This window comes from Natrix helvetica, assembly GCF_964273705.1.
Source record: "Natrix helvetica genome assembly, chromosome: 2".
Taxonomy (NCBI): Eukaryota; Metazoa; Chordata; class Lepidosauria; order Squamata; family Natricidae; genus Natrix; species Natrix helvetica.
The window spans coordinates 229,545,741-229,573,687 of NC_138552.1; the positions used below are offsets into that span (position 1 = coordinate 229,545,741).

The window sequence follows — 27,947 nt, forward strand, 5'->3', positions numbered from 1 at the left end:
AACGAGAGACAGCGCTACCCGGAGCAGGCTGGACTTCTACTACTCCGCCTAACATTCGGGAGAGAGAGAGCGAGAGAGAGCGAGCGAGACCGGAGACGTTCATTGACATAAAAGTGAAGACGCTCTCCCGGTTTAAAAAAATAAGCAAGCGAGATCGGGCAGGGAAACGAGATCCAGAGTTCTTCCTTCTCTCCCTTCCGTCTTCCTTGCGCTCTAAGGATCTGCGATTCATTCTTTATTCGCCCTTTATTTATTCCCCTTTCCCTTCATCTGCCGAGAAATCTCGTCGCTTAAAAAACTTGGATTTTGCCCTCTTTGGTGAAGGAAAAAAAAGGGGGTGTGTGAAGAATTTTCCCCCGGGTTTTTTTTTTAAAGCCAAGAAGAAGAAGGGGCCCGAATCGAACCGGGCTGAATGAAGAGTTCTTCCTAAAAAGCTTGCTGTTCAAACAAGCCCAAACCATCCAACTTCAGCTGGGAAGCAGCGAGCCATAGCAGCTGTAAGATCCGAGACCTTGGAAACGGGGGAAAAAATGCACTAAAAGTTTTGGCAAACTTTTCTTCTTCGTCTCGGCTTCTTTTTCTTTTTCTCTTTTCTCCTCCTCCCCGGTGCTTGTGTTGGTGGTGAGAGCGAGCCGCTCGCCTGAGGTGCTTTTGCCACCGAGGGATAGAGTGTGCGTAGAAGAGAGGGGGAAGAGGAAAATCGGTTACTATTCGCCGTGCTGCCGGGAGGGAATTGTTCGGGAGAAGCGGAACCGGCGGATCGGAACCAAGCCGAGCCGAAGACCTTGAGCGCGCGGCAAAAGCGAGGGCAAACTGCGTCTCTGGGGCCTCGGGAGAGCGGAGCTTATGGACGGGTGAAACCAGAGTCTAAATTCTACCCCCCTCCCCCCCTTCAACCCCTCAGCTTGATCAGAGCGACCGCCGAGCAAAGGAGAAGGGCTTTAGACAACCCGACCGAGCCGATCCACCCCTCGCTCCTGGAATCATGAACTTTCTGCTCACTTGGATCCATTGGGGGTTGGCGGCGCTGCTTTATTTCCACAACGCCAAGGTAAAAAGAGAAAAAAGAAAAAGGGGGCGGGCGGGAGGATCTGGGGCGGCGGGGAAGCCTTCCTCCTCCTCCTCCTCCTCCGCATGGCCTGTTCGCCGCATGTTACGCTTGAACGTGCGTGACGAGCGCCAGGGGATCGCGGGGCCCGAAGGGAGCCCACACGCGTCGGAGGAGAGATCGGGTCCGCAAGGCGCCAGGCAGACCCGCGGCCGGGTTGTCCCCGCGCTCAGCCCGCGCGCGCGCTTGGTTGACCTTGTGAAGGGGCAACGCGGCTATCTCGTCTCGGCGCTCTTCGGGGCGGCCGACAAAAGACCGGTCACCGACCCCCCCCTCTTTTTTGGGGGGGAGGGGGGAAACCGAGGGCGAGCGAGCAAAGCCTTTGCGTTATGGCGTTTGAAAGCTGTGACCGCACCACCCGCGTGGGGCCTGCGCGTGCGATCGCAGGGCTGGGAAAAGGAGAAGTAGACCAGAAGCTGTTGCCCACCCCGGCAGGTCTGGCTCCCTTCTTGCACGTTGCCTTAGCCCAGTGAGAACAGTTCCGAGTAGGTTTCCTTTCTCTTCCTGTCTGGAGAGCTGGGTAGTTTGGAAACCTGGTTTTTTTTTTTTTTGGAAGGACGCCCTACGGAGGAGGCACGTCTCTGCATCGTCATTGATCGGAGCATATAGGCTGACTTCTTGTAGCAGCAGCAAGCGGCGCGCACGCTGCTCTCCCTCCCTCCCCCCACTTGCTCCTCCTGACATTGCAAAAGCGGTGTTTTTGGCTTGTTTGCTTTAGTTAGTTAGGCAGGTTTACTGACCGGAGTTCAAAATTCCTGCCTTGCAAAAGCAAACAGAGATCAAAGACCGCCAAATGAATTCTGTGGCTCTTCCAGATTGATTTTCAGACGGAACGACCCTGCTGAGTTTCCATAAATAAGAGTTCCTTCTCTATACCGTCTCCCCCCACTTCTAAACTCCTCTCATCTTTATTCGTTTCCTTATTATAAAAAGTACGATAGAGGCCATTACCCGAAGACCCCACTAGCAGGAGCTTTTGACTTGCTCCTTAAAGGAATTAAATAAGCTGGGATGGTTGTGGCAGTTTGCTTGGGTTTAGGTCCTGTTTGCTGTTAGGTAGTTGATTCACAAGAAAGAAAGTGGTTTTTAGGGGAGAGAAGTGAAGTCTTTTAAAACCCTCGCTTCAAATGCAGGCGTGCTGGCCTTTGCCACTTTTCAGAAATCTTGGTCCAAAAGTCTTCTCATCTCTAGCCAATAAGTCACCTGGTGGCGTCATGTTAAACAAGAGTGTAGAAATAGTTATAACTTTTTTCCCCAGCCACAGATGTAAGATAACCTGCCATTTCAGATCGGTCTGGTTAGATGTCACCAGCGTTCCAAGCTGTTTTAAGTCCAGCTTTTATGCAAGTGACAGCAGCGTATTCATCTGTTCAGGACAGATGATGTTCTTTGGGAAAAAAAACTTGTGAATGGGTTAATCTGAGACGGCCATGCTTGCTTTTGAAAATGATCCTCAGGTTACACAGTTTTACCAAGCCTACCCAGCCTGGTTTTACGGATTCTGTCATCCTAAACAATCTGCCCAGTGATGATAGGAGATTTCATCCAGCGTGCTTGGATGCCACTAGATTAAGAAAACTGATTTATGCATGAACTACTGTGAAGACAAGTAAAAATAGAAAATAAAAAAGTACACAGAGGCAGAATAGGTGGAATGATTAGAAATATATATCACTCCCCCATCCCCATTTAAGGAGAGAGATGATCTTCAACTCTTAAGACCTGACAATCTCTTAGGTACATTGCTAGGGGCCATAGTCTTATACATTACTAACCCAAAGCAGATCCAGTCTATGAAATATGAATCTCTGGGGAGTAGACAATAAATGCATTTGCACTTTTTGACCCCAGTAGTTTTGAAACTGCTTAACCTATATTGAAAATGTGGAAGGAAAAAACTATAGGTGAGAAGAGAATTAAGTTATTCGATGCAGTATGGCTCTTTAAAGGAGCGTGGAAGGCAAGTGTAATCTTTTGCTGAAAGGGAGATAGCATTTATAATATGTTATTTGGGACTATTAATGCTTTTATTAATATATAATATAAACTGATTTCATAGGTTTAATGCTTTTATTAATTATGTAATACTATTAGGAACTAATTGTTTTATTTATGTTACTGCTTTATTGCATTGCTGTTCACTGCCCAGAGTTTCTCTTAGTGAAATGGGGAGTGATATAAATTTGATAAATAAATAAAATATCCAGCCTTGACTTGTTAAATAAAGCCGTAGTTAACTTGTTTGATATATTATGTGACGTTTTAATCCATGGTGCCTTTATGGTGTGTTAACCATTATGGTTAACACACCATAATGGCTGGATTCAAAAAAGCAATCTGTCAAAGCCAAACAAACCACAGTGTAGCTTAATGTAAGTTGTGAGCTCATAAGTCAGGTGAAGGAAATGCAGGGCATTGGTTTCCACTTACAGTTCATCTGTTGGCTGTAATAATGGTGCAGTGTCGTCCCCCCCCCCCCAAGTGATTAATCACTTTTGAAAGTGTTACTCTTGGAGTGAAGCATGTGTTTGTTAGTGGTGAGAAGACCCATGGATGAAAAGACTGAAGAATCCAAACCGAAATCTGCCTGCCTTTTCCGTTTTGCTACATTGGCAATACTTGCGTCCCCTTTTATTATTACCTGATGTAATCGGTGGGTGATTCCAAGTTTGTTGCAGTGAGCAAGTCCTGGGGCTCTCTGTCAAGACATCTTTCTGGTGGGACTGAGCAAAGATCAAACAGTAAGGGTGGAAACGAGCGTGTGACCAGACTGCTAATGATCTCACAGCCATCAGCCTTTTGCTCAGGCCACATTAGGGCTCCTGCTTACCACCCAGCTGCTGTTTCTGAGGGAAGGCAGGGGGTCACCTTCCTCCTTTTAACTATGTAGCCAAAGGTGGAAAACTCTCCCAGTCATATCTCTTCCTGATACAAAGTGGATGTTGCAGCCCTCTTCCGTGTATCCTAGTCATTTTCTGGATTGGTTTTCCCTCTACTTTGGGCCATGTCAGAAATCCCTTCCTTATTGGGCCATTGCACTTTCTTTCTCCTTTGAGTGCATAGCAGGGAAGGAGTGGGGGGTGGAATGCAGCATTTTAGGCAAAAAATAATAATACTAGAGGAGGCTTCCCTCCCAACCCCCAGCACCTAAGGTGGCATGGGTTTTTAACTCTGGTCTCAGGGGCCCTCCCAAAGTGGCTGGATTGTTTGCTCCAGTCCAAAACAGTTACAAAGCTCTTTTAATGAGGCTGCTGAGATTAGGGGGAGGGGGAGGAGAAAGCTAGAGAAAGAATGGTTTTGATGTGAAAGAATAGGAAGTGTGTGTGTGTGAGTGTAGAAGCAATTTATTGAGTTAACCTTTTCCTTGCTTCATACAGGAAGAGTAGGATGTAAGAATAGAATTGCCAGCTCCCTGCCAACTTGCTGTTGCTCAAGCATTAAAGGAGATATTTCTCCCATTGTCTGTGCTGATGAAAAATCTAACACGAGACAATTAAGTGTCTCAACTCTCAACGGGGGAAACAATGAGTAAAACCCCAGGCCAGGGAAAAGAGATGGGTACAAGCGATGTGACCTTCAAAAAGGGCACTTGTCCCTTGAGGAAAAAAAAGTTTGTGTTGTCCTTCCTTTGATGGGAAGGGAGAACATTTACGCTCTTCATTTAAAGCCCTGATACTTGGGTTAAAAGTAGCCTGTCAGCAGCCATTGGCCAGAGAACATGTAAATTCATCAGCATAGGAGCAGAGACGAACCTTCATATTTCTCAAATGGATTCAAGGTGACTCTGCTGTATAAATAGCTCCTAGATTCAAAGGCAAATGGCATGAGCAATGGGGTGAATAGGGATGGCTAATGGGGTCCTTTTCTTTGTCTGATTGGTGAATACACTGCTTCCAGTTTCTGCTAATCAGGAAATAGTAGTGTAGCCGTGATAGGTAGTTTGAAAGGGGGGGGGAAGCAGGGAGGAGGAAGATGGATGCAGATGATACCAAGTCCCTATTTGCTATCTGAAATCTCTTCTAGTGATTTTTCAGGTCTCTTTCCTAAATGATCTTCACAAACACCCTCCAACCCCCGCTTTGAGAGAGAGAGAAGGAGAAGGCTGCTTTGGAGAAGGCGAAGCAGCAGCAAGGGGCAACTTTAGGTCAGAAGTATGGAACAAGTTTCTAGCTGATGCTGCAGCTGGGTCAAGCAGGGCTTTGAAGGATTGACGCCGGAGGTGTCTCCTTCCTCAGAGCCCTGACCAAGTTATGGCAGGGCTGCATGCTTGGCTGCTCAGTCAGGGCACTTGCGGGCAGCGTGTTTGCCACAGTCCCATCCTGCAGATGGAGGAATCCCAGGACAGCCTGCCACGGCCTGCTGGCTCATAAAGACTACGTGCTCGACGCGATGCTAGAGAAATGGGCGGACACCTGCCTTGACAAGGAGCTGTGGCAACTTGCCACCTCACCAGAGGAGAGCTGCCTGTCTGAAGCGTCTTCAGACGCAATAGAGGCTGTGCTCGGAACGGATTGTAGCAGCTTGCTGTCCCATGAAGGCCTTGGTGATTAAGCTTCGTCTCCCCGCCCCCCCCCCCCGGCTTGTTTGCAAAGTTGCTGTGACCTTCACCCAGAGATAGAAAAACCTTGTCAGCTTAAAAAGGAACATGGTCACCTGTGTGCTGCCAGACACCCTTCTTTGCAGATCCAAGTGATTCTATCAGTTGGGCCATCCCGTAGATCAATCCTCCCCCAATTCCAGGAGTTCCTAGTCATTGGCCACGTGGGCCGGGAGTTCTTGGAAATGTAGTCCCAAGTCAGGTAGAGGGTATCAGTTTAGAAGGGACCTGCGTAGACAGTGCAACAATTAGACATGCACATTGCATTCTTAGCCTCTGTTACCTTTTGCTGACAGCCTAGTGAACCAGCTGGATTGCTTTGGAAACCCACTGGCTGATTCCGACTCCCATAATTTGCAAAACGGGAGGATCTGCTGGTTCTTCCTCTCTGCTGAAACTGGGCTAATGACCTTGGCTAAGTACCCCAGAGATCTGAAACACTGACGTTCAGATTCCTTGTCGTGTCATTTTTAGAAGGTCACCAACATTGTTTTCCCTTTTGCCAGTCTCCTCCCCTGTTCAGGTTTGTGTTGTAGATTTTGATCTTAATAATAATAATAAATGCCTTAAAGCAGATTATTCTGCTGCCTAGGAAATCGGAGCGCTGTCTGAGAAAACTTTTGAGTTCTTTTTGTCCCAAGTCCAGAAAGCAGATATATAGCTGTGTAGCTTCTTACTGAACAGAGATCTTGGTTTCTCACATTTGTACCCCAGGGAATCTTGTCTAGAGTATGATAATAGCTTAAATCTACTTTTCTTACATACTTAGAAAATGACAACTCAGTGTTTTGCTAGGGTAAAACCTGTATTTTCCCAATGTGTGTCTATATTTTTAGCTCCCTTTTAGTTCTGTGATACCTTTCTGTAGTATTTCCCCCTCTAAAATAGCTCCACTAGCACGGAATCATAAAAGCAACTTAAGTGTAGTAAGCCAGCTAAAATGCAATTTCAAAAGTCAACGATTATTTCATCTTTTAGACAACAGGTAAGCTGCAGTTTGCCAACTTTGCACTCCAGGTGTATGGAATCAAAGTGGGAATGCTGGCATGGTATGCAGCCCTTTTAAAAGCAGGTCTGGAATCTGGCCACGTACAGTATATTTTGTAGACCACCACTACAGAAGCAGAAGCAGAAAGTCTCCATTAAGTTCCATATTTCCAACAAATGTTTTGATTCACAATTCAGGTGCATTTTCTTTTTGGATTTGGGTGTTAGGATATAATGGGCATGTGCCATTTTTGGTTTGCTTTTGTATTCTGCAAAGTGCAACAGATTCTGATCTTTATTACTGAAACCTGCAAACCTGATCGAAAAAGACCTTCAGGGTTTGTCGGGTGAGGCACCGGATTTGTGTTCTGATTAGTTCTCTGTTGGTTTTGCAGGTGTTGCAGGCTGCTCCTGCCCAGGGGGATGGAGACAGGCAACAAGGTGAAGGTAAGTACTCTCTCTCTGTCTCTCTGTCCCCCCTCTGCCTCCCTCCCTCTCTTCTTTTATGAGTACATACTAAAGGTCCCTTCAAGAAGCTGAATGTATTGATGGTTTGAGGAGGAGGAGGAGAAGGAGGAGATGAACTGGCATCATTCCATTAGCTGGACTGCTGGGAAGGGAATCCTCGCTTACGTTGCTAACTTTTGGAAAATGAATATATGTGGGGGTGTGGGATGAAGGTGGTAATTCTGTGGACAGAAACAGTGGAAGTGACATCACTAATTGGAGTGAAGTCGACTAAAGATTTCCAGCATGACCACTGAAAATGTTTAAATGAAGACGTGGGGGGGGGGGGGGACTCTTAGTTGCCAGATTTGACATCTTTGGCTTCATGATTTCCCAGGATTTTTTTCTTATCAAGCAGCTGCAGTTATGCACAACAGCATTTTGCTTTAAAGGAGAAATGAGATAACACCATGTTTTTATTAAACTTCAAAGAACTACCTTATCAACCCAGATGTGTTAGAGTACAGCTGCAGATCACACAGGCTGTGAATGGCAGGAGTTCAACCTCTACATGGAGAATATCCAACTGAAGAAGGTTGTCAGGGAGAATTTATTGGACTGGAATGTTGGCATTTTAGTGTTTTTAAAACCTTACTTAAAACTAAGATCAGGCATCTCAACAATTCTGTGAATAATAGTTAGAAGAATTTACCATGATATTCAAAGTGAAGTCACTTGAAAATTTCTTGTCTCTCATCTTTTTTGCTGTCAGACCTTTGACCCATGTTGTTTTGCTCAGACACACAAAAAAGTTATCGAACTGTCAGTGATTAAGTTTGCAAGGAACATGGCATTGGCCAACTGAACAGATGCTTTTCCAGAAACAGTTATGAAAATGTTGATCCATCTTTTTAAAAACCACAGTGCTGCATGCCTACATGGGAATATGCCCTACTGTAAGGAATGGTGGTTTCTTCTGCACAGCATTTGCTGTTGGTGTGTAGAAGAATCACCTGCACCTTAAGGTTGAGTCTGGGAGCATTTGTGCAAATAGGCCATTATAACCAACTGCACTTGCTGTATAGTTGGATATTGTATTTGAATGTGTCAAAAATGGAATAGAATGGAAGCTCCATTGTGCTTCTAAAATTTTAGGCCAGTCATCTCCAGCCAGGTTCCTGGATCTGCATCTATGGAAATGTTTACTCACACCGGATGGGGATTATGGAAGCTGCAGTCGGGAAGCTATCAGGTTGCTACAAACAGTTCTGTTACATCTGGAGCCAGGATACTCTGATTTTTGGCAGTGTGGGTCTAAATGCAATTTGTCTTTTAGCCAAATGCTTATTAGACTTGGGTCTTGCAAGAGATTTCTCATAAATTCCTCAGCAAAGACAATTTGTGAAAATATTCAGTAACCGTCAACTCTTATACAGTACTTTGCAAAATATGTGGCAGGAAGGAAGGAAAGGAGGAGATGTAGAAATCGGACCTACTACCAGTAAAAAAAAATTGAGAGGGATTTAGGGAATAATGGCAGTTTCTAAACTACTGATAAGAGGGCAGGGAGCACTGGTTTAAACTTAGTATCAATCCTCAAAGCCTTCGAAGCTTTAGGCAATAGATGGTCACCTAACTTCAAGATTTGTGGCAAACAACTTGTTTTCCAAAGTGTGAAATTCTGCTGTGGAATCCCTTTAGTTTGGGGCATTCAGGGTGTGGCACTTGCTGCTGTTGTTAGAGTTAGACGGCAGCAGGGGGCAGCCTTTTCTCTTACCAAGGTTAGTTTCAATTGCAATCAGGTTTTTGGCCTGGTGAACTTGGAGGAGTGTTGTCAGAATCTAAGGGGAGCATAACTTTGTAAGAGCACACCCTTATATTGTAATCTGATGGCTGTTCTGGTTTTAACATTTTTTTCTCCCCCCTGAAAATGAACACATGGTTGTTCCTTTTTCTGCGTATGTGAGAAAAACCACTGGCAGGTTGTTCTTTAAAACAGCTTGGGCCCTTTTATCTCGAGCTGCAAATGCATGAATGACATTCAAACACTGGCTTGTATTTTGTGGTGCTACTCTTTGTGACAAAGGGGTTGTTTGGATTTCTTTGAGCTCAGCGACTGATACGAACTCTGTGGAATGTTGCATTTCGGAAAAGGCCAGCGAGGGTTTTGCAGGTTATCGTAATTACATTTTTTCCTTCTGCTTAAAGGTTAGGTGTTATGTCACCTAGTCAACCGGTAGCCAGATAAAACCAGGCGCTCTCACGGAGCCCTGATCTGATTGACATAATTGGATATCAAGAGATGTGATTAGCAAGCAACTGCAAAACAGTTGCGGCAATAACTTTGCACAATGAGATAATAAAGGGTTTCTGTAGAACCGTAGAGTAACTCATAGCGAACTCATAGTGAAGCTTTAAAGCAGGGGTGTCCAAACTTGGGAACTTTAAGACTCGTGGACTTTAACTCCCAGAATTCCCCAGGCTGGCTAGTGAATTCTGGGAGTTGAAGTCCACGAGTCTTAAAGTTCTCAAGTTTGGACACCCCTGCTTTAAAGAGTTTGACTATTTAAGACTTCACATTATTACACATTAAAGTGCAAATTAGAAGACCAGCAACCCAGTAATTGCCTCTTTCTGCTTGCCTATCAGTGACTAGTCTCTCTTTAAATCTCGCATCTCTCTGCATTATTTTGTACCATTTCTCTTGTTTGAATATCATTCACATGAAAGGATGAAAAGCAATAATGCGATTTCTTACCTCCCCCCCCCCCTGTTGATGTGTCTGTATTGAATCTGCTTTTGTAGGGTTCTTTTGTTAACAGATTGGCAAGTTAATTTAAGGAATGTTACTTCCAAATGAAGCAGAAGAATAATGCTTTTTGCTAGAATTGTTACCTTAATGGAGTGTGCCAGCAACGGAGTTCATTATTCTTGGGGGCATTCCAGGTTTGATATCACTGAGATGCCAACCTAAGTTTCATGTAATTCATAATTGCATAGGAAATAAGCAAAGAACTCAGAAATAAGAAGGTTCCTTTATTCGCTTTTCATATCATGATGATGATGATTAGTTTTTAGAAGCTGATAATTTCCCCATTGTCCTTCTTCCTTTTCAAACATATTTATATGTTTGAAAGTGATGAAGCAAAAACAACAACAAAACGCCCTCTGTAGAAGGTGCTTAAATGTCTGCCAGCTATATGTGGACATAGGATGCGTCTCTTTGGATGATCCACAGGTTACATACTACTTTGCATTTTAAAAAAATCCCAAATCATTTAGGACAGCCATTTAGTTACCTTTAGAAAGATTTTAGAGTCACCTGACCTGGTGAGATGGGCAGCACATAAATTTAATAAATAAAGATTTATATGAAGTTAAAGGGTGAATTAGCTGCTCAGGCAAAGACAGCACCTATTTGGGATACATCCCCTGCAGTGTATGTGAGGTGTAAGATTTCATTACAGGAAGTCTTTGACTTACAACAGTTCATATAGTGGCCGTTTGAAGTTGCAGCGGCGCTGAAAAAGGTGACTTATGACCATTTTTCACACTTATGACCTTGGCACCATCCCCATGATCATGTGATCAAAATTCATATGCTTAGCAGCTGGTTCATATTTATGACTTGCTGTGTCCCCCAAGGTCACCTGTTGTGGCAAACAACGTCAATGGCGATGCCAGATTCACTTAACAACCGGGCTACTAACTTATCGACCACAGTGATTCATTTAACAACGGAGGCAAGAAAGGTTGTAAAATGAGACAAAATGTACTTAACAACAGAAATATTGGGCTCATTTGGGGTCATAAGCCAAGGGCTACCTGTTCACGGGAAAACTTCTTGAATTTGTTTCACGGCACGAGAGGCAAGTTGTTTGAGATGCTCAGTCTCTGTCTATTAGCTTTCTTCTGAATGCAAAGGTACAAGGAGGCAGCTAATAATGTTTTCAACTCAGTGTTGTTATGACAAAGTTTCTTGCGCTCTTAATGCTCAGAAAGAAGTGAATAATCAGCAAGGCGTTGCATGTCTGGCTATGTGCCGACAAGTTTTCCAGACACTAAATTGTTTAATTCTCCAGTTTATAGATAGCTGCATGTTAAGATTAAGGTCAACCTGAAAGGGAACAAGGAGGAGTTGGCCCACGCTAATCCCAGAAGGCCCGAGAGGCTGATACTAGAGTTTGGGCTTGGACATAAGGCTGCTGTGGATGGAAGAGCTCCTTTTGAGCTGGAGACCGCTCGTCACTACACATTTTCTCTCTCTGAGCAACTGTCTCTTTAAATAGGCACCTAGGCTGGGCAGCCAGTAGAAATCCCAGGCAGGCTCCTCCTCAGATGGTCGCCCTCTCAGCCCCACATGACCAAGAATTAACTTTCCGCAATTATCAAGAGCCCTGAGCTCACCAGGCAGCTCTCTTCTCTCTCTCTCTCTCTCTCTCTCTCTCCTCTCCTCTCCCCACCCCCAGCACGTGCCTGCACTTCAGTGGAGCAACCTTTATGCTGGTTTGTCACAGGTTCAGGACTGTTCAAAACGTTTACTGGTTTCTGTTTTTTCCATGATGCAAGCAATTTGTGCTTGTTATCACACTGGGCTATCACTGCAGGCCTTGGAAGGAAGGCAAAAAAAAAAAAAGGCACTCAAATCAAACAGTATCTCCTGCTTCTGTAAGAAATCCCTTCGCTGCTTCTAATGTTCCTGTTGGAGGAACAGGCAGAAACGTAAAAGATCTCACATTCGGTTTGGAAGATAGATTTTGTACTCTTGCGTTGAGCCATGCCTCTCTATCTCCCGTCCTCTCTTTTGCAGTGAACCATTAGCTTTAGCCTGGTCATGGTAGAATTGTGGGTTTGTGTGTATGTATAAATCCGTTAGGGCTGGGGACTTTGCATTCTTTTTTTCTCCCCTCTGTTGCATAAAAAAATTGGAGCGGGGTGAATTCCAATTTTCATGTGCCTTTTCCTGTATATTTGGATCAAACTTTCTCAACCCTAACTGTAGGCTGTTCAGATGCTTTGGACATGACAGCTAGAATTTCCAGCCATTAGCCATGCTGGCTGGTAACTGATAAAGGCTGAGCTAAATTCTGATGACTGAGCTGGAATAAAATACATAATTTCCCAGGTAGAAACTCCCTCGTTAATCTAAACACCTTTCTAACATTAAAACTTAATGCGGTAGTAAATATCGTAATCTGGAATTAATAAGGGGCACTGAAGTTCTTTTGAACTTTAGTTTCAATTGGATTGTAGCCTCAATCCACCCCAGAATCAAATTCTACAGTGATTGAGGCAAATGATGAGGCCCTTTGGGTAAATATGAAATTATGAAAATGGTTTGCCAGCCATCCAGAGTGCACAGCACAGAATGGTGGCAACGCTTTTGGGGGGAATGAGGTGATTGTTTGTTCCTTGTAGTTTAGAAACATAAATAAGGGGTATTTCTGTGCTGGAATAAAACTAAAATTAAAACATTTTGGAGGAGGTCAGGAAATGTTACGGTGTAGATTTACGGAAGGGAGGGGGACCTTCCCTCCCGTTAAGTTACTTGATTTTTGTGCTGAAAACTAGACAAGTGGTGCACTACAGTCAAGAATGAGTTTCTACTTCTTCTCCGGCTACTTTCCATATAGTCTTGGCAGTAGCATAGGACCAGAAGTTAAAGGAAGAAGCATATTTTCCAGCTACATGGCACTGTGTGATGAGCCCCGGAAAATGTGATATTCCCACTGCAGAAAATTTTCTGAGGAAAAGGTATCTGGTCCTGCTCAACAGCTGCGCCGTTGAGATAATCAACTAGGAGCTGTGTTACTTTACATGTGAGGAGGACACTGTGTTGGAGCCTCTGGGTTTCTGAAATGACCAGCTTCCCTTTCCATTCACTTCAAGGTAAAGCTTCTCTAACCAGCTGCCACCATGCCGTGAGACTTGTGGCCTTATGAATCACTTTTATTTTCAACTTGCAAACACATTCAGTGTCTAGCTGATTAAAATTCAGACGAGACAGATGCTAAACTTGTCAGTGATTCATCATATCTTGCTCATCCACAATCCCTATAGTCTGCCTTCTTAGGCCTTAAGTACATTTTAAGTAGGCTAATGCATTTACTGAGAGCCTGTATTTGGGTGAGCCTGTTAGATAAGAATCCAGTAGAAGGAGGCAAAGTCAGTGGTCCTTGCGCTTTAAGTCTACGTCTATACTACACTGTAATGTTAATGTTAGACTTCACAGAATAAGTGTAACTAATCCCTCCTTTTCTTTTCTCCCTCCCTTTTGTTTTCTAGTTATCTCATTTATGAAGGTCTTTGAGCGTAGTGCCTGCAGGTCAATTGAAACCATGGTAGATATTTTCCAGGAGTATCCTGATGAGGTGGAATACATCTTCAAACCATCCTGTGTGCCCCTGATGAGATGTGCAGGATGCTGTAATGATGAAGCGCTAGAATGTGTCCCTACAGAGATCTACAATGTCACCATGGAGGTGAGACTATGGTTTAACAGTCAAGGCGACTTAACAATGAGGAAGAGTCTTTTGGCGTGCAGTTTTGCCTTGCTTTCTTTAATAAATTCCACTATGAACGGTTTCTATAATTTTGGGAGAGGTCAACTGGTGGTCTAGGACCACACCCAGTTCCTAATATAACCATTTATACCTGTTGGATGTGGAAAGAATAGGGAAAAATGAATAATAGAATTATAGGGCTGGAAGAGACATCAGAGGTCTTCTAGTCTTAACCCCTAGCTCAAGGCAGAAGCCTTATACCATCTCAATCAAATGGTTGTCTAGTCTAGGGTAGAACAAGAAGCAATGGGTGGAAACTAATCAAGGAGAGAAGCAACTTAGAACTGAGGAGAAATTTCCTGACAGTTAGAACAATTAATCAGTGGAACAGCTTGCCTCCAGAAGTTGTGAATGCCCCAACACTGGAAGTCTTTAAGAAGATGTTGGATAGCCATTTGTCTGAAACGATATAGGGTTTCCTGCCTAGGAAGGGGGTTGGACTAGAAGACCTCCAAGGTCCCTTCCAACTCTACTATTGTATTGTATTGTATTGTAGTTTTGAAAACTTCCAGTGATAGAGCACCCAACAGCACCAGGAGGCAAGGTATTCCACTGATCAATTGTTCTCACTGTCGGGAAATTTCTCCTTCCTTCTAGGTTGCATCTCTCTTTTACACCCCATTACTTCCTGCCCTTAGAGAATAAATCAATCCTCTCTTCTTTGTGACAGCCCTTCAAATACTAAAGATGGTTATCATGTCCTTCCCCCATCCTTCTTTTTGATAGGTTAGACCAGGGGTGGGGAACTGTGGCTCTTTTGCGACTTGTGGACTTCAACTCCCAGAATTCCAGAACCAACATAGCTGCCTCAGGAATTCTGGGAGTTGAAGTCCACAAGTCGCAAAAGAGCCACAGTTCCCCACCCCTGGGTTAGACATACCTAGGTAATAGCTTTTACCTATTTTTAATGTGACCAGAGCAATGTGACTAAGTCATGTTGTCCCTGGGCAACATGAGTAGGTCAGAAGTCCTTCTGAGAAAGTGCAGCCAAAAATTAAGAACAAAAACACCCCACCCACTAAAATAGAACAGAAAAGAAATCGCCCTGGTGGCCTTTGTTATTTCAAGAACTATAAATACGGTTGTGGCTACCATGATGCTCCCCTATGTTCTGCAAAGGCTAGTGAAGTGAGGTGCTGAGTTTTGTATGCATTCTTTTGAACCTGAATATAATTCTCCCTGAAAATTCAGACCGCTTTTTGACTGTACTATATACACAGGTATGCACAGAGAGATATAGAGACCATGTAATAACAACCTACATTTCAGGTTTCAGGTTGTGTTGGCTACACTTTCCAAACACCTTAAAAGACTTTGGTAGTTAGCCTGATAAACCAAATAGCCATGTTACTAGCCCCAGATCTGTTATTCTACATATGCCTTGCTTTGTTCTCTTCAAATAACATCCAGATTTTAGAATCTATATATCAAAGGATCTGTGTGTGGTAGCCAAGACCACTTGGTAAGGCAACCTGTTTTGGAGATCAGAGCAAAACATATATAATCTTTTAACTTTTAAACTTGTGGGCATGAGGCCCATTTACGAAGTAGTTCTTGTTGAGTGACTGCCTCATTTAGTGATTGATTGTAGGTATTATTAAAAAGTGACTTTATAACCAATCAGGTTTGCAGGTTTGGAAAGCAAAGGGAAATTGAAGATCGTAAACACAGTTATGGTTTCATCTAATGACTGATTTGATTAATATCTCTTATTTGCTAAACCCAATTGTGATTGCTAAACGAAGACTATATTGTACTTTTTTGGCATGACATTAGCCATTCATATCAGAATTTGGCCTTACTTATTGCTTCTGAGCATTTTCCTGTAATTTCCTGCTCAAAACTGAGTCCCATGAGTTTAGAGCAGTGCACACTTTTAAGATATATGGATTTTGACTCCCAGCATGGCTGGCTGGGGAATTTTGATAGTTGAAGTCCACATATCCTAAAGTTGCCGAGTTTAAGAAATACTGGCTTTGAGGGTAACATGGGGATAAGACAGCAGCTTAAAGATGCTCACTCATGTAGCCTTCATTTTGCCCCCTCTGTTTTAGCATTATTTTGCTTATTTGTTTGTGAGATGGCTGTTGAGCATTATCCATTTGTAAACGTGACTCACAGTTCCTCTTTTTTCTTTCTCCCTTCTGCCTGCATTTTTTCCTTCTAGATCATGAAACTCAAACACTTTCAGAGCCAGCATATACATCCCATGAGCTTCCAGCAGCACAGTAAATGTGAATGCAGGTGAGGATGGAGAGCTTTTCTGATTGAATTTGGAGAAGAACCATGCCACTGTACCAATTGTATCCAGCTGCCCACCTGTATCCACCTATCCACCCAAAATCCTTGTGGTCTGTTTTGTATTTGGCTTGTTGATTTCATCTATCTTGATGGACAGATGATGTAATAAGTCCACTGTTCAGTAACAAGAGAGCTTTAACTTTTCTTCTTAAGAAACCTCAGTTGCATCAACATTGCTTGAGCAGGAGAAGCATTCCTTATGGGTCTGCATCTAGGTCACAAAATAAATGTGTTTGCATCTGTGTGCTTACATGCTCTCAATCTCTGTCATGGAAATTTCACTGGCTGCTTGGTACATTCTTTGGGTAGGTGCAATTGAGAACCAGCAACTGGTTGAGAAACATTGTATTGCTGTTCTGCTCCAACTGAGTAAACAGGTGGTTGGGTTGTGCCTTATGTCCCTATGTGCTCTGAACCCTTAACCCCCCCCCCACCTCGCCCCCAACCTTTGTTATATAAATTTACATGATCATGAGAACATGATCACAATCAAGAGAGCTGCTTTGGTGTAGTAGCTAAAGCGCCTGGACTAGAAGTCCCAGAGGCTGCAAGTTCTAATCCTCCTTAGGCGTGAAAGTGAGTTTGGCGACTTTGGGCCAGTCACCTCTGCAGCGCAACTCACCGTAAAGATTTATTGTAGGAAAAATTGAAGGCAGAAATATTGTATATTTTGCCTTGAGTTGCACAAAATAAGAATAGATCTGTTTAATAATAAATAGATCGGTATAAAGCAGAGCTCCGACGTCATTCCTTTTCATGTCAACGTGTACAAAATTTCCCTTCAGATTTTGCTATTCAGTCCATGTTGAGCAAAGGGAAATAGAGCTGGGGATATTGGGGGCAAGGACATAACGTATGACTTTTTAATGCATATATTTGGGCATAACATCTGAACAGTGTTTTAATTTGGTCAGAAAGAAATGCGCTTCTTTTTCTGCCTTTGGCTGTCATAATTAAGGCCAGTCTTCACCAACCTGATAGTCATATGGCGTTTTAAGCTTGTGCTGCCATTATCCCCAGATAACGTTGCTAGTTGACAAAGATAATGGAATTGGTAGTCTGGAACATTTGGAAGGCTGAGGCAGGCAGTGCTGGAAGGCAGAAAGAGCATCCTTTATTATGTTTGCTGCTGAAAGTGGGGTGGTAAAAGCGTGGATGGGATCTTTGTATTTATTGCTGGTTCTCTTCTAATCCTGCTCTTCTTTACTTCCATTATAGACAAAAGAAAGAAGTCAGAGTTAGACAAGAAAAGTAAGTGACCTGGATTATATCCCTCCCCTAAATTGGTGTTGGTGATCTCCCTCCTTTCTTTCCCAGATCACTACAAATTAGAACTGGTTGTTGCTGTTATTTTTTTAAAAAGTAATAATCTAAAGAATTATACCTTGAATCCATTCCTCTTAGCTACAGTCACACATGTAGCTTTGACAGCTGTGGTTCCCTTATGCCTTGAGGCCATTTCGAAACAGTTTACTTATAAAAGAAAATATGTCAGGAACAGCATGGAATTAACCGAAAGCTTTTATCCCTTTTCAAATGGATTCTAGCTGAAAATTTCCTTCCACATGCATTTAGACACCATTGCCCTCCCCTCTCTTTGCTGCTTTGATGAAAACTTGCTGATGTTAACAGCAACTTTCATAGATGCCTAACATTAAGGCTGTGCATGGCGGCTCTGCTATCTCACTTAGAACAAGGGAGTTTACCCTTTCATGAACCAAAAGCCACGTACACCCAATCAAACGGTGGGTAGTGTTCTGATGTGAATTAACTTTGCATATCAATCATGAAAGGTGGAATAAAGGGAGTTGTATTCATTTTATCGTCAGCACTCCCCAGCATGGTGCCTTCTATAGTGCTTTTGGAATATCTATCCCAGGCTATTGGTGTTGCAGTCTGGAACCAATGAGATAGTAGTTCAAAGCATCTGGAAACACTGCATTGTGGTGACTGTAGATGAGTTGTGTTGTGGGAATGGAAGTAGCCGATCTTGTAATGTGAAACTGACATCTACCTTGAGATTTGTGTAGTACTTTGAATGATAAAATAGATTTCTCCTCTATACATTAGCCAGCCTAATCAAATATGGATATACTTTCCCCATTTCTAGCTTACAAATCAATGCATGCATGCACTGTGAGGGTATACTAAGATCATTCATGGTCTGCAATTTGGCTTGGAAGCTGGGGGAGAAAGAGAGAGAGAGAATGGGGGTTGGGGAGGATATTTTTAGTTAGTTGTGCTGTTCTCATACATGTCCCAGCTTAATTGAATTCTCATGAATTCACATTGTGGAGCCATCAGTGGATTGCCCAGGGAAATACTGCTAGCTTGACTTACTCTTCTGGTGCACATGTTATTCTGCTGAATGGCAGAGTGACTCAGAGATGTAAGAGTGTTGTGATTGAGTGAGCACCGTGGCCACAGTCTTCCCTCTGGGACTATAGCTTTCCACTCCTTCAGGTGGCTTACTTTGCTTCGCAAATCTCCATATCGGTATCGGGTTCCTCTGGTTTGGGTTAAGCTGAAATTCCTCTTATGCTTGATGCCTTTTTCACGGTGTGCCTCTGGATGAATGTGGCATAAATGAATGTAAATCTTTGTGAGAGTTTCCTGAAGTAAACATGCTTCCTCTGCCCTGCTAGTAGGTCTGTGTTCTTGTGATGCTTACTTTGCTTGTGGTTAGGAGAGAAAAAACTGATGCCAACCAAGAGGCTTGAACAAAATCCAGGGCACATCCTGTCCATTAACCTCAGGGACTTCATCCTTTATTACAGCATCTCCTTCTTCCAAAGTTTAAAATATACTGTTTCTAGGAAGAAAGGAGTACTTTTTGTATTAGGTATTGTCCCAAGAATATTGCATTTTTCCATGTGCATTTCTCCTAGAGCAGTAGGTACTAAGTTTCACCTGATTTTCTCCTTGGCTGAGATTGCTGCTCTAGACCAGTCCACATGACCAGAAAGTACATAGGAAGACCTTAACATGTGTGAGTAGGAATTTGCTTTGCAGAAGGTCCCAAGGTTTTTCCAGGCGGAGCTGAGAAAATCACCTGCCTGAAAACCTACCAGAGACTCTGGTGTATAGTGTAGACAATATTAAATCAGATGAACTGGTAGACTGGGCAGTCGAATAGAGTTGGTTTCTTAGAATCACCATTTTTAATGAAAGGGTCGACAACCAGACCTATATATTACTTTCTCTAGCATTTGCAACAGGGAAGGAGTCTCAGATTCTCTGTTAATATGTATATATATGTATATGCTGGTCTTGTTGTATTCAACCTTATCTCATTGCCTTACCCAAGTTGGCTCTATTTTAAACCTCTAGTACCAGCAAGGGCTTCAGAAGCAGGAGGGTTCAGAGTTCATCTGCCTATATGTAGTAGCTCATAGGGATTTTGGTTATTAGTGATAATCCCTATAGTAATGGGTCCAGACAGGCCATAATTACCTTATGCTCCAAGCAAGATCAGAGCAGTTGAGGTTGAACTGCATATTAATAGTTTACCTCCTTTTTCACAATGAGAATTACCTCCCCATCTTTCACTGTTACCTGCCTGTAGGTGAACAGCCTAATGATGCTTTCTGATGGTTCCAGTGGGAAGTCTCAGAAATAATTTCCTGAGGGCAAAGCTTGTACATGTCAAAATGAAAACCATAAAACAATCCGGTGCAAACGGAGCCTTGTTGGCACATTGTTAAGTGCTGCTCACCACCTTTCTTCCTCACTGAAGATGGAGAGCCCATTCTATCTGGGGTCCAGTGAAGTGACTTTTTGGGCCCATACTGGAGCCAAAATAAGGCATTTCAATTTCTTGGGGAAGGAGCAGCGTTGTAGGCCCGGTCATATTTGAAGCGAGACGTGCCTATCTGTAAGTTGAGAGTCTTGTCAGGTTTCAACTTTTGACAAGAGTTGTGTGAAGCATAAGAAGCAAATTTATTTAAAAGATCTATATGGCCACCCATCTATCTTAAAAAAACAACAACTCACAGCAAGAAAGCAGAAATGCCTCAACTCCAAGGACTTCCACAGTTTACATGCTTATATTTTAGCTGAGTGCATATGGTAGCTTCTCCCTCTTTTCCCTCCTCTTTTCTCCCCCCTGTGCACTTTCTCTCTCTCTCTCTCTCTCTCTCTCTCTTGCTTGTTTTGTTTTTCTTCCAGAAAATCAAAGCGAGGAAAGGGGAAGGGTCAAAAAAGAAAGCGCAGGAGAGGCCGGTATAAACCACAGAATTTGTACGTTTTTGCATCATGTGCTTTTAGACTCTGCCCTTTACCCATTTCTTTCTATTCACCCCTCAAATCAAAACTCCTGCTTGCATTACATCTAATTGAACAATCAAAGGAGCAAACAATTTTCACTCGCATCTCCAAAATCACTTGTTCTTGTGGTGGCACTATATGTTTGGGGACATTGGGGAGCGCATAGAAGCTGTGATTCTTTTGTTTTTTCTTGCTTGGGATTATTCTGGTCTTTGAAAGACACAGTGACCTAAAAGGACAGGCAAATTTCTCTTTATTTTCACTCTTGCTTTCCCCCTAAAGCGCTCTTACATGATTTCCCTCAACCCACTTCCTTAATTTCCTCTTGGCTGTCACTTACAATCCTGTTGGTGTGGCAGCGAGAACTTCATACTTCTCTTTCATGCATGTTTGCCTGTGCGTGTGTGTATGGAGACTGATGGCAAGTACTAACCATTACCAGAGGGGAGCTAGAGGATTCTGGGAAAGTTTGGGGAGTGCTCTCTCTTTCTCTCTTTCTGGCGGAATTGGGTGCCTTTTCTCTTTCTCTGCCTTTTCTACACCTCAGTTCACCAAATCCTGCATTTCCAGTAATTCTTAGGTGGCGGGGTGATGGCGGGTGAAGGATTTCAAGAGCTGCTGTTTTGATTCAATCCGTATGGAAAACGACACAACTTGAATAGGAGCAGCTGGGTTCTGAAGTCTGTTTTCTCTCTCTCTTTTTTAAAGACGGGGGCTTCTCTGTAGAAAGAGTTGCCCTTGACTATTATTATTATTTGGCTATTGCCTCAGAGACCTCAGTTAACAATAAGGAGGCTCTCCTTTCCACTGCAAATTGGACTAATGCAGGATTTGTGGATTAGGCCTTTGCAGAGAGCCCATTTCTGCCTTTTAAAAAGCTATTGCAAGTAAGTGTTGGAATGCCTTTGGGAGTGTCCTCTCCCCTCTCCCAGCAGTGCTCTAGAGGTGCAGTGTTGGGAGTGGGGTGGGGGCGAGGGGTGGGGGCGAGGGTTGCTTCAATGTGTAGGGTGTTGCATGTGTACATTTCTTCCCGCTAAAGCGCTGTAGCTTAGACCTCTTTCCTTTTGCCTTTTTGCAGTCACTGTGAACCTTGCTCAGAAAGGAGAAAGCACTTGTACAAACAAGATCCCTTGACCTGTAAATGTTCCTGCAAATTCACAGACTCACGTTGCAAGTCGAAGCAGCTTGAGTTAAACGAGCGCACTTGCAGGTTTGTGTCCTGAAGAAAATGAAAAACAGAAAACAAACCCCACGTACTACTCTCTCAGACACATTCATTCAACACACATCGAGAGAGAGAGAGAGAGAGAGAGAGAGAGAGAGAGAGAGAGAGAGAGAGAGAAAGAAAAAGAAAGAAAGAAAGAAAGAAAGAAAGAAAGAAAGAAAGAAAGAAAGAAAGAAAGAAAGAAAGAGAAAGGAATGAGTTTCTGCTGGCTACTGGTGCCAGGATTCTAGGGTCCTCCTTTTCTTCTGCTTAGCCAGTTGGGCAAGAGGGAAAGAGATGGTGTAATCTGCCTAAAGTTTAAAACTTCCCATGTTCTGGCAGAGTTGAACTGTACTGTCAGTCAGTAGGGGGATGATAGATAATCTAGAATACATCTCTTAGGGAAAAGGTGGCTCCTCCCACATTGCTAGCGCCCAGGAGAAGTCCTCAGAGACCTTTAAGCAAATCCTTGTTTAATGCAACTGGCTGTTTAAGGAGATTGCCAGTCTTTCCCTGCCCCTCAAAGCAAATATCTTGTCCCAATCCATCTTTTTAATCTCTGTAGCAGCCCTGATTTAAAACTACCTGGGACTGAGTCACAAATCCAGACATGCATTCTTTCCTGCACTTCTCTTTTACTCTAGAACGTGTGTGTTTTTAAAGAAGAGTGTGTGATTAGCCCCTTTCCTTCTCTATGTTATTTCTATGTATTCAGAAGAGTGAAGTGCCTGGCTAGAGCTCAAGTGGTCCAAGTAAAAACCAGGATATCTATCTATCTATCCCAGATGGATACCCTACCTGGTGCCATGCGGATGGCATGCTGCCATCTGAGTTACCTGCTTTGTGGCTGCAAATCTTAGCCCACCATCCCTAAGTCTGGTTCTGAAAAGGCAGAACACATTGGCTGTGACTCTGAAAAGAGTGCATGAGATTGTTCTACCTTTCCTGGCACATCACAAACGCTCACCTAGAGCCAGGCTGATGGCGTTGGGTTATATCTCACGAAGCTCAGTTCTCTGCCTGGGCAAAGAGACTTGAGACATGGCTGCGTGTGTAGAGGAAAGACGTGAAGGTCTGTAATCTGAGCGTGGATGCCGCAGCAAGAAGAGAGCCAGCTCTTCTTGTGTTACAGTTCACCGTGCAGAAGTAGCCCCTGGAGAGAAACCAGGCAGTTGTCTGACCTTGACCTTTATAGTTCCCCCTCAAATTAAACCAATGAGAAGTTTGAAATAATCCTTGAAGTAAGTGCCATGCTATTCCCAGGAGAAGAAGGGTGTGTGTGTGTGTGGGGGGGGTGGCTAATTAAGAAATTGCCCCAGCGTAGAACCAAGGCCAGCATACAAGTTGCCCCTCCAGTCGTGCCAGAGGATAGGTTGAATTGTTTTGGCTTTGGCAGCTGCTCGGCTGCTTCAGATGAACTCTTCGCTGCAGGGATGAAATCTGGGCCTCAAAGGGCACAGCTGATTCTTCGTTTCCTGGCTGCTATGGTTGCTGCTGTGCTAAAGCACTAATCTCCGCCTCTGCCAGCAGCGGAATTAGGCTCTTTGTTTTCTCTCCCTTTTTGCTGGCACGGGGCACCCCGGTTTGCTTTGACTGCACCTCTTTAAAATACACAGCAGAAGAGGTTAGGGTGGCAAAACAAGGTAGATTGTTTCTGTGCAGTATGAGAGAGGTATGCCAGGATGTAGAAACCGACTTTGGAGATGAAAGTCGCTGAGCTTGTCGATCAGAAAGGTCGGCAGTTCGGCGGTTCGAATCCCTAGCGCTGCGTAACGGAGTGAGCTCCCGTTACTTGTCCCAGCTTTTGCCAACGAACAAGCAGTTCAAAAGCATGTAAAAATGCAAGTAGAAAAATAGGAACCACCTTTGATGGGAAGGTAACAGCATTCCGTGCACCTTCGGCATTTAGTCATGCCAGCCACATGACCATGGAGCTCTTTGGCTTTGAAACGGAGATGAACACTGCCCTCTAGAGTCGGGAACAACAAGCACACATGTGTGAGGGGAACCTTTTCCTTTACCTAGTGTTCTTAACAGAATTATTGTTTGCGGGGAGAAAACTGGAGGAAATGCCTTTTCTTTTTCTTTGCTGTTGGTCCCTGTATAGGATTTTGATTTATTCTGTGGCAAAACATGTTCGCTAATCTTTTAACCCAAGAGGCTCCTTCTCACCCGTTAATGCTGTGTTAATGTAGGAGAATCCCGCATGCAGTGACGTAACCTCTCCTCACTTCTTTCCTCTCCTCCACAGATGTGAAAAACCGAGGCGGTGAGCAGCAGAGAAGAAAGGGAGTGCGGGCGCAGCCTTGGTTCTGGAGCCTGACATCTCACCTGGTTAGAAACGGAAAACAAACACTAATCCAAATGAACACTAAAAATGAAGGATCAGCAGCGCACAGCACTTTTGAGTATGGACGATGGACTCTGGAAGGAACATTCCCTGAGGACCTGTGCAGGATTCACCTTTTGGTTTTGAACTGGTTTTACAGAGAAAAAAAACTTTCCTTCTCATGCTGCTAAGATATAGAGCCAGGGAGAGTGGAGTGATATATGCTTGGGACTCTCAATACACATGAAGTATATGTATATGTATATGAATATGTATGTGCATATGTATATATACTGAGTTTCTAAAACATTGCTAACATTATTGGTGTCTTCACTGGATATACTCAACTGCTGTGGACACAAGTGGGCTATTTGGGACATAAGAAAGAAACCACGACTGGACTCCAGTCAATACTGCTCCATATATTCTTCATACTCTTCCTGACCCTCAAAAGCCTGCTGGTCTCACTTCCTCTCCCCACTCTCCTGCCCCACTCCCGTGTGGGAGTGAAACATTTGTACGAGAAGAGATGGCAGGGGATTCCCAGAATGGCACCTTGGAATACTGTGGGTCAAAAGGTCAAGGAAATAACTCTTAAATGCTGGAACTGATGATTCAATCAAATTCCCTTCCCCTTCCTTCTCGAAAATCTCTTCTGAGTCTGGCTCACAATCTACTGGGTCGTTGGTGTATATTTTTGTATTGACTTGCTGCAGGAACATTTTGCCGCAGATAACGTGTTTTGGCCTTAATGATGGGAAGCGGCTGACGTTTGGACTTGTCAGCTCAAGGAGGCGTCCCTGGAATCCTGCCATCCCTGTTGGCTACTTAAATAATGGATGTCATATTGGCAGAAGAAGACGGGGGAAAGAAGGGGGACTTGCAGAGAGCCGGGCAGTTGAACCAGCACTGTCAACCATCATGCACAGAGCTGCCACTGAAGATACTTCTGGAACATCTCTGGAAAGGGATATTAATTTAAGTATATATGCACAATAGGCAGGATGCGTGAGTGTGTGTGAGTGAGGGGGTACATACATACAACTGTATAGGGTTTTTCTTCTTCTTTTTGTGCCTAATAAGTTTAAAATTGGCTTGTTACATTTTGGGCCTTCGAGGGAAAAGCTGGTGAGAGCTTACTCTTCAGCATTGTAACTTTGTTATTCTCAGTCTTATACCTTGAATATATTAAGACATAGTGTTCTTTGCTGCACTTGTGATGTAGGACCTATTACCACCACCAAAAAAATTAGCATAGAGCCTTCCCATTGTCAAAAATATCTGAATAATTCGGCCCAGCCATTCGGATATGACTTGTATCAAAGGTCAGTGGGACTCTACATTGAATTCCAGAGTTATTCTGCTCCCAGTGTTGGCAGAAGAACTTTTGAATTAAAGAGGGCCCTCGTGTGACATTCTAAAGCAACCTTCACGACTTCCCTATTTAAGAAGATTCTACAGTTCAGTTACAGGAAATATGGGGGATGAAAGGAGCAATGTGATTTGGGGGTGGTTCTAAATGTGTTGTCCATTTATTCACTGCACGAGCTGAAATAACTAAATAACACTGCTATGAAGCAGATGTAAGAAGGAAGACCAAAGCCATACCTATGCCCAAATTAGATAATTCCCCTTGACTTTGACCTTTTCTTTTGGAGTGCCCACTGTAGACTTTACAAAGTATGATTGTTTTACCCAGTTTCCCATTGACCTGTATAGACCAGCCATGTAAGCTTTTGGTTAGCCTCCCTCAATCCAAGCTCTTCCATAACTGTTAGACTTCAGAGCCAATATTCTGAATCAGCAAGACTGAGAAAAGTGGGAATTGCCTTTGGATAGTTCTGGAAGGTAGCAGATTGGGGAAGGCTATCTCAAACTTTTTTTGCTAGTTTCCTTGAATGCTTGGTTGCTGGGTTATTCCCGTAACAGTTTTGGAACCTAATTGAATAGCCTTAAGTGCTTTTATGCAAAAAGATTTTTAAGTTCAGGTGCACAGAGTCTGATCTAAGTCCCAGAGTTAATAGCATTTTAACCTGCTTGGATTTTGATTCATCACCAAAATCTAAGCCAGTGTAAATCTGATGAAAGAGGGAGGAGTGAATGGTTTTCTTTTTTGCATATAGGTCCAAAACAAGGTATTTTTTTTAAAAAAAAACCTGACTGTAACCAAGCCAGGTTATACACAACTTTCAGAGACAGTAGACAAAGCTCTGATACCAGGCAATTGACAAGATTCCATTTAACTCTGGTTTGAAGACGTCCTTTGAACAATGTTTCTCAAATTGGCAACTTCAAAATATCTGGACTTTTAACTCCCAGGATTCCTCAGCCATGGCAGATTCTGGCAGTTGAAGTCACACCTCTTTAAGGTTGTCATGATGGAGAAACACTGCCTTAGAATATGGGACTTGGACCAGCCAATCTGATTCTTTGAGATTCAGTTTAAGCAATCAGTATTGTTCTTGGGCTACAATTTTCAGTGCCTTGCATATAAACACTTGAAACACCAAAGCATCTCAGTCACCAGGCATTTAATAGGTATTTGGACAGAAGGTGATAAGGCAGATTTTTAAAGGCAGCAATACACTCTTATGAATGTCTGAAGCCATTTGAATTGTCCAAAGATGACATGGCTACAGCTTGCTTTGCTAGGAAATGCAAAATGATGCTGGTTGACGGCCTCTGGGTACCGTTCTCTGTTAAAACGTTCTGCAGTCCTAGATCAAATGTGTTAGGAGAATTGAGGCTGCTGGAGATCACTGAATCTGCAAGGACAGGATTCCCCATTTTTCTTACTGCATGGAACTTTGTTGGGCTATCACCAGGCAGCATTCCATCCCGATCATCATTGCTGCCACGGGAAGGCTATTGCTGTATGGGGTGTATGTGATGCTTCCGTAGGTTTCTGGTTGCTATGAAGTGAGTGAATCAACTCTGAAGAGGGTGACTATCTGTATATGTTTGAAGGGGACGGAATCCAAACAACTCCTTTCCCTCCCACAAAGGAGTGCGAGATCCTCCTTGCCCTTCTACGTCCCCGCCTTCCCCTTCCAGTCCCTCTCTTTCCCCAAGACATGTCATGTTGTTTGGATCTGGCCATCTGTTTTGGCATTGTCAGACCATTCATCAATCCATTGTTGGAGATTGATTGCGCAGCTGAGTGTGCAAATGTAGAGCACTGTTCTGTGTACCTGGAAAGTTGCATCTCATTGCCTTCATTGGACTGGTGGGTGTGCCTGTTTCAGTATTTGGTTGTTGTTATTTTCTTTTTGGTACTATACTTGGTCCATGTCAGAATCCTGCCCAATGCTTGTCTTGTTTACGGAAAAGCAAGAAAAACTGGCCTTAAATCAGCCTTCGAAGAGTGTTTATTAACCACTATAAAAACCCCCTCTAGCTGATAGAAATATGGTGTGCATTCAGTTTGTATGCGTGTGTGTCTGTGGGGACACGTGTGCCCATGTGCACACACGTATAACTGAAATGTATATATTCATGCTGTGTGAGGTGATGTTCTATATACTTGTTTAATATCCCTTTAAAATTAGAAATTAAAAAGTAATAATAATTTAAACTAGGTATTTTTCAGTATTCTTTGTTTAATATTTAATTTTACTATTTATAAACCGTACTTCTTTTTTTTTTTGTACTGTTATGTATAAATTTTTAACTCTTCTGTTTCAACCAATCTCCCCCAATTGTTGAGAAAGTGAATAGCATGATCAGTTATTTAATTAATACTTAACACTCATCCCTACACATTCCTTTTAAGCAAAGTTTATACATCTACATCTACATATATATATATACTCTGTATATTTGGCTCTACATATGTAAGTGTGTGTGTGTATATATATATATGTTTATGTATATGTGTGATTAATTAAGACACTACATTTTTTATATATATGTAAACTTTTCTTCTGCCCCAGATTATAGAAAATTTTACTATCATTTTATTTATTGGTGCTACTGTTTTTCTGTACTGTGGCTAAAAAAAAAATCACTAGCCACACTGGCTAATCTCAAGATTCCATAAGAAATATTTATTTTTAGACAAAAATATCTTTTAAAAAACGCCATCTATGTTTTTTTTGTTTTTTCCTTTTTTGTAATAAAGAATTTAATTCACACTTGTTTTCTTT

General features: G+C 43.1%; 1 protein-coding gene across 8 annotated transcripts; it reads left to right on the forward strand.

The window, feature by feature from the left end:
- Positions 1 to 27,935, forward strand: VEGFA (vascular endothelial growth factor A). 8 transcript variants are annotated; one of them, XM_081944580.1, is made up of 9 exons: positions 2 to 497; positions 905 to 1,051; positions 7,088 to 7,139; positions 13,425 to 13,621; positions 15,870 to 15,946; positions 17,222 to 17,254; positions 20,171 to 20,242; positions 21,348 to 21,479; positions 23,725 to 27,935. In XM_081944580.1, the coding sequence occupies exons 2-9, from the start codon at positions 986 to 988 to the stop codon at positions 23,744 to 23,746; spliced, it is 651 nt and encodes a 216-aa protein (XP_081800706.1). In that variant the 5' UTR covers positions 2 to 497; positions 905 to 985; the 3' UTR covers positions 23,747 to 27,935. The 8 variants fall into 8 exon arrangements, with proteins under 8 accessions (XP_081800707.1, XP_081800706.1, XP_081800705.1 ...); XM_081944581.1 differs by having other exon boundaries at positions 1 to 1,051; positions 20,171 to 20,224; XM_081944579.1 differs by having other exon boundaries at positions 2 to 1,051.
- The last annotated feature ends 12 nt before the right edge of the window (positions 27,936 to 27,947 follow it).